The 13,989-nt window shown below is 53.2% G+C and overlaps 3 protein-coding genes across 9 annotated transcripts in view; 1 reads left to right on the top strand and 2 right to left on the bottom strand.

The window, feature by feature from the left end:
* Positions 1 to 13,989, top strand: part of FDPS (farnesyl diphosphate synthase) — a 65,798-nt gene that overhangs the window by 13,722 nt on the left and 38,087 nt on the right. The gene's annotated exons all lie outside the window — the stretch shown is intronic.
* Positions 15 to 4,478, bottom strand: SCAMP3 (secretory carrier membrane protein 3). Its single transcript, XM_059674197.1, has 9 exons — positions 4,273 to 4,478; positions 3,862 to 3,939; positions 3,113 to 3,238; positions 2,908 to 3,028; positions 2,364 to 2,492; positions 1,750 to 1,909; positions 1,550 to 1,651; positions 744 to 861; positions 15 to 474 (listed from the first exon to the last, which is right to left on the bottom strand). The coding sequence occupies exons 1-9, from the start codon at positions 4,336 to 4,338 to the stop codon at positions 328 to 330; spliced, it is 1,047 nt and encodes a 348-aa protein (XP_059530180.1). The 5' UTR covers positions 4,339 to 4,478; the 3' UTR covers positions 15 to 327.
* Positions 5,043 to 13,888, bottom strand: CLK2 (CDC like kinase 2). Of its 7 annotated transcripts, XM_059674190.1 has the most exons (14): positions 13,720 to 13,883; positions 12,885 to 12,947; positions 11,985 to 12,154; positions 11,035 to 11,263; positions 10,266 to 10,353; positions 9,852 to 9,918; positions 9,567 to 9,683; positions 8,381 to 8,547; positions 7,538 to 7,632; positions 6,779 to 6,908; positions 6,596 to 6,678; positions 6,361 to 6,440; positions 6,093 to 6,183; positions 5,043 to 5,558 (listed from the first exon to the last, which is right to left on the bottom strand). In XM_059674190.1, the coding sequence occupies exons 3-14, from the start codon at positions 12,152 to 12,154 to the stop codon at positions 5,373 to 5,375; spliced, it is 1,503 nt and encodes a 500-aa protein (XP_059530173.1). In that variant the 5' UTR covers positions 12,885 to 12,947; positions 13,720 to 13,883; the 3' UTR covers positions 5,043 to 5,372. The 7 variants fall into 7 exon arrangements, with proteins under 7 accessions (XP_059530173.1, XP_059530177.1, XP_059530176.1 ...); XM_059674194.1 differs by lacking the exon at positions 12,885 to 12,947 and having other exon boundaries at positions 10,266 to 10,350; positions 11,035 to 11,260; positions 13,720 to 13,886; XM_059674193.1 differs by lacking the exon at positions 12,885 to 12,947 and having other exon boundaries at positions 11,035 to 11,260; positions 13,720 to 13,885.

Raw genomic sequence — 13,989 nt, 5'->3', positions numbered from 1 at the left:
TCCAGAAACAGGAATTTGAGTTCCAGTTCCACTGTCTTTTTATTTAAATAATCGAAGCAACAGCCTTGGCACAGCAGAGGGAAGCTGGGCTGGGGTGTGTAAGGGGCGGCAGCGGTGTGGCCTGATTGGGGAGTGGGGTGTAGGCAGAGCAGTGACGGGGTCACAGTGGGCTCCCCGCACCCCTAAATCAGGTTCAGCAGTCACAGCTGCGGGGTTGGGCACTAGACAGGAGACATCAAATAGCCATGTCTCACAAGTCCCAGAGACCTCAGGGCGAGGGGCTCAGTCAGCCCCCTCAAGTGGCAGGGCCAGGGCATCCGTCAGGCATCACGGGGCCCGGAAGGCATTTTCAGCAGCCCCGGCGGCTGCATTGGCAGCTGCGGTTCGCATCGCGGGGTTGGAGAAAACACCAGCAGCAAATTCTTGCTGGGCCTTCTGAAAGCTGGCACCTGTGCGGCGGTACAAGGAGTGGATCTGCAAGTAGAGGACAGAGATATCAGAGCACATTCCAGCCACTGCTGCTCTACTCCAACCCAACCCCGCCACCACCCTCCCCAGCCTGCTGCTCTAGATTTCCCTTGGATCCCCTCCAACACACAAACACTCCCCCTACCTCAAAGGTCCATTAGCTCAGAACCCGCCCATCAGCCTGGCCCTCCCCAGTTCCTCCTGAATGTTCCACCCAGGCCCCTAGGGACACATGATCTCACTCTCCTGGCCCCACCCTCAACACAGCCCCTCACCCGCTTTAGCATCACAATTCCCAGCACGGCGATGCCAGTGAAGAACAGGGCAACCAGGAGCATGAGCACAGCTACCGCCGTGTTGGTCCTCAGCACCACCAGAGCGGAGATCCAGCCACTGAAAGGAGGGACAAGGATGTGGCAGTGAAGAGGCCTGCTCATAGCTGGGTCTCTGTCTTCCCAGCTTCTCCACTGGTTATGTCGCAAACAAGCCCTATTCCCACCCTTCCCATCGACCGACCGTCACTCCTATTAGTCTGGCAGCTTTCTACGCACCACATTCCCAAGCTACATCCACTCTCTTCATAGTTCAGACCCACTTTCGGAACTGCCTCCTAGCTCTCCAAGCTCTTCCAGACATCCTCACTCTAAATAGACTCTTCCGGCCCTGGCTGGATAGCTGTTGGTTAGAGCATCAAGGTTGTGAGTTCGATCCCCAGTCAGGGCACATACAAGAACCAACCAGTGAATGCATAAATATGTAGAACAAATCTCTCTCTAAAAGTCAATAAATTAAAATAAAACAGACCCTTCTGTTGAAGATTCTCCCTCTGCTCTTCAACTGTGATTACATGTACCTCCTCCAGGAAGCCTTCTCAGATTGACCTTCCCCTCAACCTATGTCTGTGTAGAGTTCTGTCTGGGCTCTCTCTATCCTGGAAGTATCTCCTGTCTCTCTCCATAAACCAGCACCTCCCAAGGAGAAACACCACATTTCCTTTTGCTGAACAACTCCCCCCCCAGTACCCTGACTTGGTCTAGAGGAGTGGGAGGAAGGGCTGAGGGTAAATAGCAGCCTCACAGACCTGAACCCCCAACCTGGGATGCCAATGGCCTGGAGGACAAAAAGCACATCCTGGGCGAAGAAAATGAAGAAGAAAACGAAGAAATTGAATGAACTATCGCTCCTGCAAGGATAAAAAATGGGGAGAGTGGGAGAATTAGTGTTGGAGGAGCAGGTGGTGGGTCCATTCAAACTTCCCCATCACCCCAGCGCCCAGCTTACCGGAAAGCCTTATACATGGGGCGGTACCAGCAGACGAAGGAGCAGGGAGTGAACAGGAGGATCCAGAGGATGGACAGCCCGAAGCCCGTGCCGTTGTTGGTCTCCACACAGAAGCTGGCCAGGCAGGCGAGGAAATTCAGGAGAAGAGCCAGAGTGCTGCCTAACAGACGGAGGGACAGGGTGACGGCTCTTGCCGACCGCAGCGAAGGCTCCTTCCCCGTGAGCCCGCCCGGTGACCCGCACCAAGTGTGGCAGAGAAGGAAACGAAGAAACATCCGCCTTTACAGAATCCTCACCGGGGGAGACAGAACGAGCAAATCCCAATCATGGGTAATCAACCCCCTTTGGAAAGACAGTTAAAGGATTCAGAGCACATCTGTGCATGAGGACAAGGGAAGGGGAGTGGGCAAAAACACGCATTTGCTAGAAGGCTGGAGAATACGTTCTAAATGGTATGAAAGGAGTAACCCAGGAAGATCCTAGAGAAATTAGTCTTAAACTCAAACATTAAAGAGAGGCAAAGTGTCTAGTTCTAGGTGAGCGGGCTCCAGGGCAGGAAAGAGGTACAAGTTACTCCCTGTGCTCTTTCTCCAAAAGGGCTCTTTACTACTCACACATCCAGAGATAGTACATGGTGGATACTGTCTTCTGAAATTCTTGTGGGATCTCCATGGAGATGTCCTGGAAAAAGCAGGGCTGAACTGGGCAAAAAGAAGGCAGAGGGGGCCAATTGTTCTGTCGAGCTGAAAAGCACAAAGAGAGCAGAAGTGAGGCAGAGACCAATGAAGGAATCACTCCCCCTCCCACTCCAGGTCCTCTATTCTATCTCTAATTTGGGGTCCAAGGAGATGCAGAGAAATAAAAATAATGAGGATTACTATTTACAACGTTTAAGCACGGTGCCAAGCACTTTGTATAGATGATCTTGTTTAACTCCCACAACAATCCTGTCAAACAGGTACAGACAGTATTTTCATTTTACAAGTGTGGAAACTGAGGCACTCAACATTAATAACTTGCCTAGGACCTCACTATGATTAATAAGCGATAGCGCCCAAATTCGAACTCACAATTTGGCTCTGGTGCCCAAGCTCTCAGGTTTTTTTGCTTCTTAGAAACTGTCAGATTCCCTCCGCACCCTATCAAGGACTCACTTACTAGCTTTGCCCCCCAGGGCAGCATGCTGCAACTCTCGCTCTCTGCGGTCCAACTCCTCCGCCTTCCTGTTGAGCTCCTCTTGCTTCTTTAGCAGCTCTGCTGTGGCTGCTGCAGCGGAAGCCTGCCCAGTAGGAGCAGAGAGATGTGAGTCCTGGGCCCCAGGGCTGGTCCGACTTCCCAACCACCATCCACACACTTCCTTTACCTGGGAGCTGTAGGAACCATAGTTCTTGGGTTCTGTGGGGCTGAGCTTTCTTGAGGACTGCGAGGGAGCTGAGGATGGAGGCAATGGGGCTGGGGCAGGGGCAGGAGGCTCGTAGGCTGATGGTGGCTGTTGGGTTTAAAAAGACCGTACAGATCATCTTCTGGTCCCTCATAACAGAGGAATCTAGAGTCAGCCTGAATACCTTTTGACCCCAAACTCATTACCTAGGTAGCAGCCCCTCCCACAGTTGTTGGAAAGCTAGTTCTTATGTTTGTCAGAGAACTCCTTTACAATCAGCAGCAGCCCTCATCACCCCTCACATCAAATTCCTTAGCCAGAACTAAAGCACTCACTACATCTACTTCCGTAACTTTTAAAAACTCTATCTTTCCTGTTCCAGTGAGACACACATGTCTAGTTCTCCTCATTCCCTGCCTTCTAATTGCACACCTAAGCAGCGTCTGTTTTCTCAATTCCAACCAGCTGCGTACTTCATTTTTTTCAAAGAAGCCTCCCCAGACAGGGCCTTGGTTATGGCCCCGCCAGGCTCCAGTGGATGGATCGTGAGCCCTGGTGTCTCCAGAAGAATTAGGCATCCCGTGGCAGCCTGGCCGCTCTGTCAGGAGCTAAGGTCATGGTGCTTGCTTCTTCCTTCCTTTCCATGCAGAAAAGGCCCCTGTACCCCGACAGGGTGGGCTCACTGGCAAGCCCTCCCCTCCCTTGCAGTCCTGTGCTCTTCAGAACCTCACCTCTCGGGTCTCAAAAGGGTTGTAGACGTCAAGCGTGGCATACTGCGGGCTCGGTCGGTGCTGGATCACAGCTGGGTCCTGCGGGCAGAGATCAGGGGCTCAGCTGGCACCTGATACCTCACAGGGAACTCACGGGGGCCTCTTCACGTTGCCTGTGGCTCCAAGGACTGCACCTAGGGGGCCACGCTGTGGTCCCAGCATTTCCTCCAAATCCTTCACCCCTCACTGCCAGTACCAGTTTCTAACAGGGACAGGACCCGCCCCCAGGGTGCTCACTGGACTGGAGTCACCGTCACCCTCACGTGGCGGCCCTTCCAAAGATCAAATGTCACGAATGGGAATACAAGTTAAGCCCATCCTCCAGAACCGGGAAGTCAATCCTGTTGCCCAAAGGAGGCCGGCGCAAGTCACCTGAAAAGGGTTGTCAAGTTCGCCGGGCTCGGCGAAGGGGTTTCCACCGTCTGTGTTTTGAGCCATAGTTGCAACCGCGGACTAGGCCGCCCCCTGCCCTCCACGCCCCTGGGGCGGCACTGGGGGCAGCAGCGACGCTCAGCCTTCCCTCCGCTCCACTCCGGCCGCCCCGCTTCTCTGTGCACGGATTGGCTGCACCGACCGGAAGTCCCAAGGATCCCGCAGCAGTAGCGGGTTACGCCTGCGTCCTGGCTCCAGGAGAGGCCGGAAGTACCCCACGTGACACCGCTAACCCAGTGTCTCTACCAAGTACCACCCCTTACCCCCACGTGATGCAGCTCCACCAACGAACTACACCCCCCAGGAGGCCTTGCGTGATAATCCTGCTCAGTCCGTCTCCCGAGGTGTATGACGGGAGTCTTTCCACCGGTGGTGGCAGCCTCTCGGAAGCCCAGTTGATCAAGTTTTTCACCTGGGTTTCCGGGTGGATGGTGGGGGTCCCGTCTAATGGCTCTAGTAGTTGGACCCCCTTGGCAACCCTCATTCCTGATCAAAGAAGTGCCACCTTATAATCCCTCTCCAGTCTAACGTGCAAGAAATGTTATCACTCATCATTGCCCTCCCCTGAAACAAACCAGATAAACCGGTCGCCTGCCTGGTTAATTTCAGAGGGTCAGCTAGGCTCCCTGCTGACCCAAACTCAGAAAGGCTGCCCATCTTCTCATCCCTCCACCCCAGCATCGCCAAACCTCAAACTCCGGGGATGGAGGTCAGATGAAGCACGTCATTTTATTTCACAAAGACTATACAAAATTCTTTATAAAATATGGGCTGGATGCCACCTGGTTACCTCATTCTGCCCCCATCCAACTCAGTCAAGGGGCAAGTGAGGTTGGGAAGAGTGTAGAATGGAATAGCATTATGTACAAGGCAGGGTACAAGCTCTTTCATATTTACACTATTTCACATATTCACAGGTATATAGGGAGCCAGGAGGGAGGAGTGGGCTCCGGTTCTGTTCTCTTGTATAAAAAAGCACCAGTGTCCTGGACTGGACACCCACTGCTGCTAGAGATGCAGGGGGGCCCAGGGTCTGATCGTCACCGACTGATATCCCGACTGGAGTCCCACAACTTGGCACTGAGTGGTTCGGCCCGGAGGCGGGTGAAGAAAGGATGCTGGAGAGCTTCACCCAAGGTCAGACGCTTAGCAGGTTCGTACTCTAGCATGCTTTCAATCAGATCGAAGAGCTGGTGGTGTTCCTCTGCCTCTGAGGTCAGATACCGCTGGTGGTGGAGGGCAGGAAAAAGGTAAGGTGCGATGCCTTACGAACCCTGCCTTCTACAAGGCCCTAGCTTCAGTCTTGGAAGACCGAGGCTCTGCTTACAACCATTATGAATACTACCTTCGCACAACCACATCGTGACCGATTCTGATATTACAGCTTAACCTACCTTCGCCCTAGGTACTGCTTCATACCCTGAAAGTTTTACTCGTATAGTCTTGTCAACTTCGTAAATCTTCTTTAGCTCCACATTAAAATTTAAGCTCTTCAAAGGTAATTTATTCTTTTGTCTGACCCAAGGAATCCAGGACATTGCTTTGATCTCTAATTGGCTCAAGAAGGACATGGCTGTCTAACCTCCTTCCCTCCGAAACACCACTCCTTCTTTTCTCTCTTCAATTAACCGAAAATGTCTTCAGTATTCCTCCCCTTCTTTCCTAACTCTGTGCTTGTGAAATGCTTTCCAGAGGCAAAACACCTTAAGAAGGAAGTGACCTCTGGGTGGCGGGCACTACTGATCCCCAGCCTGGCTCACCCGCAGTGGTTTGCAGTTTTCTCGAACGTAGCGCCCAGCTGATGTGTTCTCATCCCAATCCAGGCGACCCCGATAAAAATATTTCTGCTTCCTAGAGGGGAAGGGGAGGTTGAGGAATCAGGAGGTTCCTCTTACTGTGGGATAATCCCCTTACTCCCCCATCTGAGTAGCTGGGGGAGGGAAGGTGTCAAAGAAAAAAGAAAATGTGATATTGACCATTTGTAGAGAGAAAAGGAAAAGGGTTAAGTCCCTCCCACTCAAAGTTCACCTTGTTTTTCGGGTCATCCGGGAAGGGATAGGACCCAAAATCCTTTCCATCATGGCTAGATGCTCTCTGTTGTCGTGGGTCTAGGAAAGGAAGCCAGGACTGAGCATGGGACTGGGAAGGGGATGCTGAGGACCAGCTGCCAGGAGAATAAGCGACGTGGACGAGTAAGCAGGCAGGCCCTCAGCGGACAGGGAAATCAGGGATGAGAACGCCAGGTGGTCACATCGTTACTTACTTGGAAGAGGGTGAAGCCCACATAGTACTCAAAGATGATGCAGCCTATGCTCCACACATCACAGGGCTGTGACCAGCCCAACTCTGGGTAGGAATTGGAGGGAAGAGGTGTTAGGAGGCTTAGGGGACGCCGCCCTCACCACACCTGCTTACAGCCTGGGACACCCCTGTCCTTCCCCCTTACCAAGGATGACCTCTGGTGCTCGGTAATGGCGAGTGGAGACAATAGTACTATGGTGCTCATGGTCAAAGGTGGCACTGCCAAAGTCTACCACCCGCACAGCTGTGCTCTTCACGCTTCGCTCATCTCGCTTCTAGGAACCAAGCAGGAAAAGAATGAACCTCTGCACTACAGCCTGAGATGCCGTTACTATCCTCTGAAGTGGTTCTGAGCATTAAAAAAGCTCCTTTGACCTGCCTGTCTGCCCCCCACCACACGCCAATCTCTCGCCTTACAGCCTCCCCATATCTAGCAGAGTACTTTAGGAGTTGGAGGAAGAGGATTAAGGAATAATTATGGAATAGCATGCAAGTCTCTGTGCATCGGAAGACTATACCCAAGTGACTGGTGTTTTTCTGAAAATATACATGTTGCAAAGAGAGGGAGAGCTTCCTTTGGAGATCTCCGTGAACTCTAGAGTTCATCAGGGAACTGAGCTTTCTTTACAAAAAAGAGAAAAGTCCAAAGCAAGAACCTTAAAAGCATTTCCACTAGATTGGAAAGTTATCTGAGGTTCTTTTTCCAAATTCTCTTCCAATTGAAGTCTTCTCAAATCTCTCCCTTTCAATCTATTCTGATACTCTGGTTTTACTCAGTCAAGAGCCAGACCAAGAGAAAAATGTGGGAGCAAGAAGTAAAAGGAGGCCATGAAGGGTTAAGAGAAAGGCAACCTGACACAGCCGCCTGCCCTCATTGGCCAAGGGGAAACCCTATCCATCTTACCTTCTCAAGATTGTAAGTGAGCTCGTAGTCTGAATTCACAAACAAAATATTTTCAGGCTTGAGGTCCGTATGTGTCAGCTTGTTATCATGGAGGACTGCAGGGGAAAAGGCCAGGTCACGGTTGGTCCTGGCAGCCTGGGCTACCTGGCCCCGGCTAACCCCAGGCTCGGTCCCCTAGCTCCCAGCTGGTGAGGAGGCAGGGTCAGAGTTTCTAGGTTGCTTTCTGCTTCACATCCAAATGAAATGCCTGGTCTAAGATGCTCTATGCTTATTAAGTAAGATATGTAAATAATTCTCAATTGAAGCATAAAGGCAGTTTCCTATAGCTTGTCTTTTTGGACTGATTCTGACATATGTGTATCTGACGCTGTGTGACTTCAACTCTGCCAAACTGTAGCTACGAACACTCAAGAGGAACTATATACTAGTCTGGATTCCCTACTGGGCTCCTTGGCTGTGCTGCTCCCTGCTTCCACCTGCTTGGCTGGGAAGGAAGAGCATCTCAGATTAGACACATGTAACCCCCTAGCTTGAGTCGACCTTTCGTTGTTGTGCTTGCTGCCTGACTTACACTTCCCAAGGAAAAGAGGTATTTAAGTGCTTTGATTTCAAAGGCTTTGTCTTCCAGCTCCTGCTTGCTTAGATGTGGAGTAAGCCAATCAGTGATGGCGAGGACATCAGTCAAGGAGTTAAGTCAGAAGAGATGTCAACATGACAGTGAGTAAGAGAAGTGCAGATAATCAAGTTGACTGCTTAGGGGCTTCACCAGTGCACAACTGAGAGAGAAGAGGTCCAATGGAGGCAGGGGCTGTCCCAGAGTCCACCGCGGCCCACCCCACTCACACTTGACAGCCTGGCACAGCTGGAAGGCCATGTGGCGCACTTGGTGGATGGGGTAGGGCAGGTAGTTGTTGTCTTTGAGGAAATCGAAGGTGCTAAGGCCCAGAAGCTCAAAGGAGATACACATGTGGCCATGGTAGTCAAACCAGTCAAACATCTGGACACAGAGGCTGGGAAGAGAGATGGGGAAGGGGAATGTCTGATGAGCTTCCATCTGCTCACCACCTCTCCAACAAGGTGGGACTGCATAGCTGTTGATTCCACACACGTGTATTACCAACAAAATTCAGTTCCTTTAGGAAATCGTCTTTCTGGTGGACTCAAGAAGAGAGGTACTACCTGGCAAGATTCAAATCCTTTTCAAAAACTTTAAATAGTTAAAAAAAAAAAAATTCTAGTTGCTGAAGAGTTGTTGAGTGCCAGGCTCTTATGTTGACCTTGAATTGCCAAACTGTCACTCCTAAATCCAGACCCCACCCCCCATTCCTGACATTCACTATCAGCCACCAATGGCCCCTGTTCCTGTCATCGTTTTATGTGTTCACTTAACACCCTTATTATATATTTGGCTTATAGAATGTATGAACAGAAATATTACATATAAATGTCAGTGGCCTCATCAGCATAGCTCTAAGTCAGGGGTCCTCAAACTACGGCCCGCGGGCCACATGCAAATACAAATATTGTATTTGTTCCCGTTTTGTATTTTTACTTCAAAATAAGATATGTGCAGTGTGCATAGGCATTTGTTCATAGTTTTTTTTTTTAAACTATAGTCCGGCCCTCCAATGGTCTGAGGGACAGTGAACTGGCCCCCTGTTTAAAAAGTTTGAGGACCCCTGTTCTAAGTATTAAAAGCTCAGTTAACTTTTTTGACGAAATGTTAATTCTCAGTCTCAGGGTCATTTCCAAGGGAGATCTCTACAGAGGCCACCCTGGGCTGGAGCCAAACTGCAGAGCAATTTAACTGCCCTAAAAACAAGGGAAGTGAATTGGAGAATATCTTCTGAGAGGACTGAGGACCAGACCCTCCCTTCCTACTCTAATGTTCTACTGCTCTAAGATGAGGAACAAAAGATGAATGGATGAGCAGGTCTAGGACTCCCTGCCGGCCTAGCCTAGGTTGGGGAGGTTTTCCTGTATGGGGTGGAGCCTCTCAGACTCCCCACATACTCCTTCGCTTGCTTACTTCTTGTTGTCAGGGTCCTTCTCATTGATCTTCTCCAGGACGTTGATTTCAAGTCGAGCAGCTTCCTTGTACTTTTCCACATTCTTTATGATCTTCAAGGCAACGCGAGCTCCGCCCCTGTGGGTTGGCAGAAGAGGCTTTTGCTGGGCTCTCGAGAACCTCAAATTGAATGGGGCTGTCGGGGCATAAAGAAGTCCTACCTTTTGCTCATCGTACATAGGCCCCAGACAACCCTCACTACCTCTTTACGCCCAGCAGGTATGGGGGTGGGTGGCTGACAGTTACCTGCGGTGGTCGACACACTGTACAACTCTGCCAAAGGTCCCCTCTCCCAACGTGCTTACAATTTCATCTGAAATGAGAGAGAGCAGGGTCGGGGAGGGGGAGGGAGAGAAGGTAGGGACTGAGCTGAGTTGGAAGGAAAAAGGGACAGCAATCTGGGGTGAAATGAAGGATGGGGGAACAGATACAGATGGTCACAGGGGAAGAAAACCCCTGTGTGATTCCCACCACCTATAACCCAGGGGCCATGAGAGCTGGGAGTGGACGGCAGAGGTCAATTCTCAACAGCAACTCAAACCACCCAGATAAACAACACCACTGAGAAAAGGCAAGAGACTGTGACTTGGGTTGGCTTGGGACGTTAGAATGGCTATGGGACCATTACAGGCTATAGGATTGTTACGATTTGGCTTGTACATCGCTCTTGTAGCCAGTCCCCGACGTGGTAGATGAGGTGGCCCTCAGCGTCGTCCTCTACACTCTTGGCTCTCCGGCTGCTGTGCTGCTGTCGGGGGGCGGGGGGGGTCGGAGCAAGCCAGGTGTCGGAGCGGGGGCCGGAGGGAGGCGGGGTGGGTGGTGGAGGGGCCACCGGTCACAGGCGCCCAGCCAGGGGGGACAGACGATGATGGGGGACAGTGGAAGGGAACACGTCAGATGCAGTAAGGCGGATCGGGGTGAGAAGAGAGAGCGGCGCATAACCCCAAGTCCCAAACCCAAAACGGGACCAAGGAGAGGCACGGGCAGAGCAGAGAAGTGGTGTCGTTGTGCCCATGTCACCCACAACCCCATGCTCTACACAATGCCCTTCCAGGCAGGCACAAATCTCCCTTTCCCCCCACCCAAGCCCACCGACTGAGGGGGCCATGGAGCCCAGGGCTTGGGGGAGAAAGGCCGTTCACAAGCAAGGTCCCCACTGGACAGCGCAGGCCGCTGGGGCAGGGAAGCTGCTCCCTGCACAGTAAGGCCGGCATGCCAGAGAGGGCACTGGGCTCACAAGTGCTCTGTGCCCATCCGTCTCTAAAGCAGATTCTGGGGCCTCCAAGAGTCGAAGAGCTTCCAAGAGAGACAGGCTCAGTGCCCACCTCAGGGTGCATGCCCCAAGAATCAGCTGAGAACAGGATACTTCTCACTTACCAGGGTCCCAGAGGGCTGAAAGGGGAGAGGAAGGGCCTGGGCTGGCACTCACCGAAGATGAGCGGCTGAATGTCCGACTGCGCCGCCTTCGCCGTCTGTGCTTCCTTCGGCTGCTGCGCTGGCTGCGGTAACTGCTGTTCTCCCGATGGTATTCGTAGGAATGCCGGTAGTCCGCGTCATAGTAGGCATCTCCCCGACCCCTGCTGTAGTCATTGCGTCTGTAGCTGCCACAGTATCGCCGGTCATACGCTCTCCGGTCAGAGGAACGGTCATCATAGCTGCTGTTGGACAGTACACACCCATTAGGTGCGTCTGTTCAGCCACAGTCCTTGCCACACCATGTGACAAGGTCGTCGTCCCACCCCCCCATCCCCCCCGCAGTGAGCAAAGAGTACTGCTGGGAAAATGGACACCCATCAAGTCTCTCAGGACTGAGGACCGGAGAATTGAAGTAACTGAGTGCAGAGGAGGAACCACCACCTGCATGTCACCAAGAATCTGAAAAGACATCTGCAGAACTGCATCCTCTGGGGCCATCTCCTTCCCTCCAGGGACTTAATGGAACAAAGCCGTAAGCCTTCCCTCCATCCGGCTTTGCCCCAAACTATCCCTAACCCCTCCCTCCACCGAACCTGCCGCTAAGTCATTAAAACCGTGCAAACCTAACTCTGTCTTGCCTAGTAGCTCACCAGCTACTTCCAGGCCTGGTCTTTTGCATTTGCTTTACCGTCACCTGGGACACTTCACCCTTATATTTCAGAAGAGTTGAGATGTCACACACTCTGGGAAATTTTCCTTGAACTACACACCCTGTCCTACTCCAAGCAAACCTGCTAGATACTTCCTCAGCCCTTTCCTGCATACTTCCTCTATGAGAACACTCTTGGGATCACAGTGCAAATGCCTTATTTTGTCATCCATCTTGAGCATCACCTTCACCCAGGTGCTTAGCATGTAACCAACACATCTTTGTTAAATGAATGAATGAGTACAAGGTCTCACCTCCGGGAACGAACATGGTAGCTGTCTTCCCGTCGATGCCTCCGTGTCCGGTCGCTGCTACTTGACCAGGATCGGCTTCTTCGTCTCTTATGCTTTCGGCTTCGATAGTGTTCGTGGTAACTCCCCCGGCTGCCTCGTTCTGAGGATGGGTACCTTCGGGGATGAGGCATCTGGAAGAGAAGGCAGAGCAGAAATAGTGGGGAAGTCCCTTTCGAGGGCTGGGTGCTGCAGAGGTGCCTAGCTGCTTTCTTCTCTTCGATGTCTATCTCTTTTGCCCACCCACTGTGCTGAAAGTTCCTCCTTAATGGAGTGTAACAGCAGTCACTTACTAACTCTGGCTGAAAACTCTAGGAAGCCTTCCCTAACTCTCTCAATCCCTTAAATACGCCCCACTCAGCACACTGCTCTACTCTGATTTCCCACAAACATGGCTCCATGAAGACCTTCAGGTTTGGGCCACAGCGCATTGCAGGGGAGATGGTGTAACTGATAGGAGGCTGCCAGAGTGCTTCCTGGGCTGAGATCTAAGAGAGATCTGTGTCATGCTGAGTTCCTCACAACTCAGCAGGCTAAAGCGTTATAGACACTATCATGATGAATGTTTTACAGTTATTCAGCGTGTCGACCATCCTGTTCTGAGGGCAGGAATCCCATTCGCCGGGTTTCTACACGCAGCAATGTATACGAAATGTAAACAAGTTCTAGGGACCTGGGTCTACTCTAGCCCCTGGACTGCCTTCACTCTTGCACCTCCGGCCAAACACCCCTGCAGAGGTTCTAATACAGGAGACCCCACGCTGCAGTCAGCTTCCCATCCGGCTTCTCCTCCCCTTTTTGCCTCGCAAGTACAGAATACCTGGTGTGTTTTGTTTTGTTTTCATTAATGTCAGCACTACTTGCCTAAGAGCCAGTTCCCTTCCAGCTATTAGAACTGGAATGGCCTGGTGCACACATCCTTTTTTTCTTCAGGGGAAGAATCAGAAGGCACTGTCACACCCAGGAAGATGAGGCCAGGAGGGCATAACGGCAAGGAACGGGCCCAAGGACAGAAGTCGTGGTGGGGGGAAGGATTCGGTGCGAAAAGGCCACGGACTCCAAAACCTGGCTCCCCCCGGGACTCTCCCTGCCCAATGACTTCAGATTCGGAAGGGCAATATTCAATTCATCCCGGGCTTGGCAGGGCTCACGGAGCCCAGAGGGTGCCAGTGCAGGGCGCTGCCAGGGCACCCAGCGCTGCTCCGCCCGCCCAGGTCCCCCGCCGCGCGGAGCCGCCGCCGAGGTTGCGCACGGGCCTCCGCTCAGAGCATCCCAGCTGCGACCTTCCCCGGCGTCCACGGCTTGATCTCCCTTTCTCACTCGGACGATCCACAACTAACTTCTGGAGTCAAAGGCCTTCCGTGCCCTCCACGTGACACGGCGCTGTCTCTCCTCCTCCCAGCCCCGGTGCAACTCTGACATTCCGCCCGTTCTCGCCCCGGGAGCCACTCCCATCCCGGCTCCATCACCTCCTCCTCCTGCGGGCGCCCCCAAGTTTCCGCCGGGTCTTCCCAGATGCACCCGGGCAAGCTGTCGCCCCCTCCACTCCACGCCTCCCCTCGGCCGCTCCTGCAGGTCTTGCCCCGCTTCCTCCCCTCGCCTCGCCCCGGCCCCTCGCCCCCCAGGCACCCCTACCCCGCCCGCCCCGCCGTCGCCATCTTCCCGCGCGGCCCCGCGGCCCGCCCGCCCGCGCGCTCACCGTTCTGGCGGCGAGGCCCGTGCGCTTGTCCCACAGGAAGTCCGTGATGGCGGCAGCACTGCGGCCGGGAGTCCCGGCACCCCCGCGGCGACGAAGTGCGGCTCCACCCCCCCAACCCGAGACCCTGGGACCTCCCGCCTGGTTCCCGGGCTCTGCTCCAGTCCCGCCCGCCCCGGCTCCGTCCCCGCCCCGAGGATCCGCTGGGGGGCCGCTCGCACCGCCCCCGCCCGGGGCCCGGTCCCAGCTGGGTCTCCGGCTCTGGCCTCTCCG

This window comes from Myotis daubentonii, chromosome 18 (assembly GCF_963259705.1).
Source record: "Myotis daubentonii chromosome 18, mMyoDau2.1, whole genome shotgun sequence".
Taxonomy (NCBI): Eukaryota; Metazoa; Chordata; class Mammalia; order Chiroptera; family Vespertilionidae; genus Myotis; species Myotis daubentonii.
This window is presented reverse-complemented; position numbering and strand designations above follow the sequence as displayed.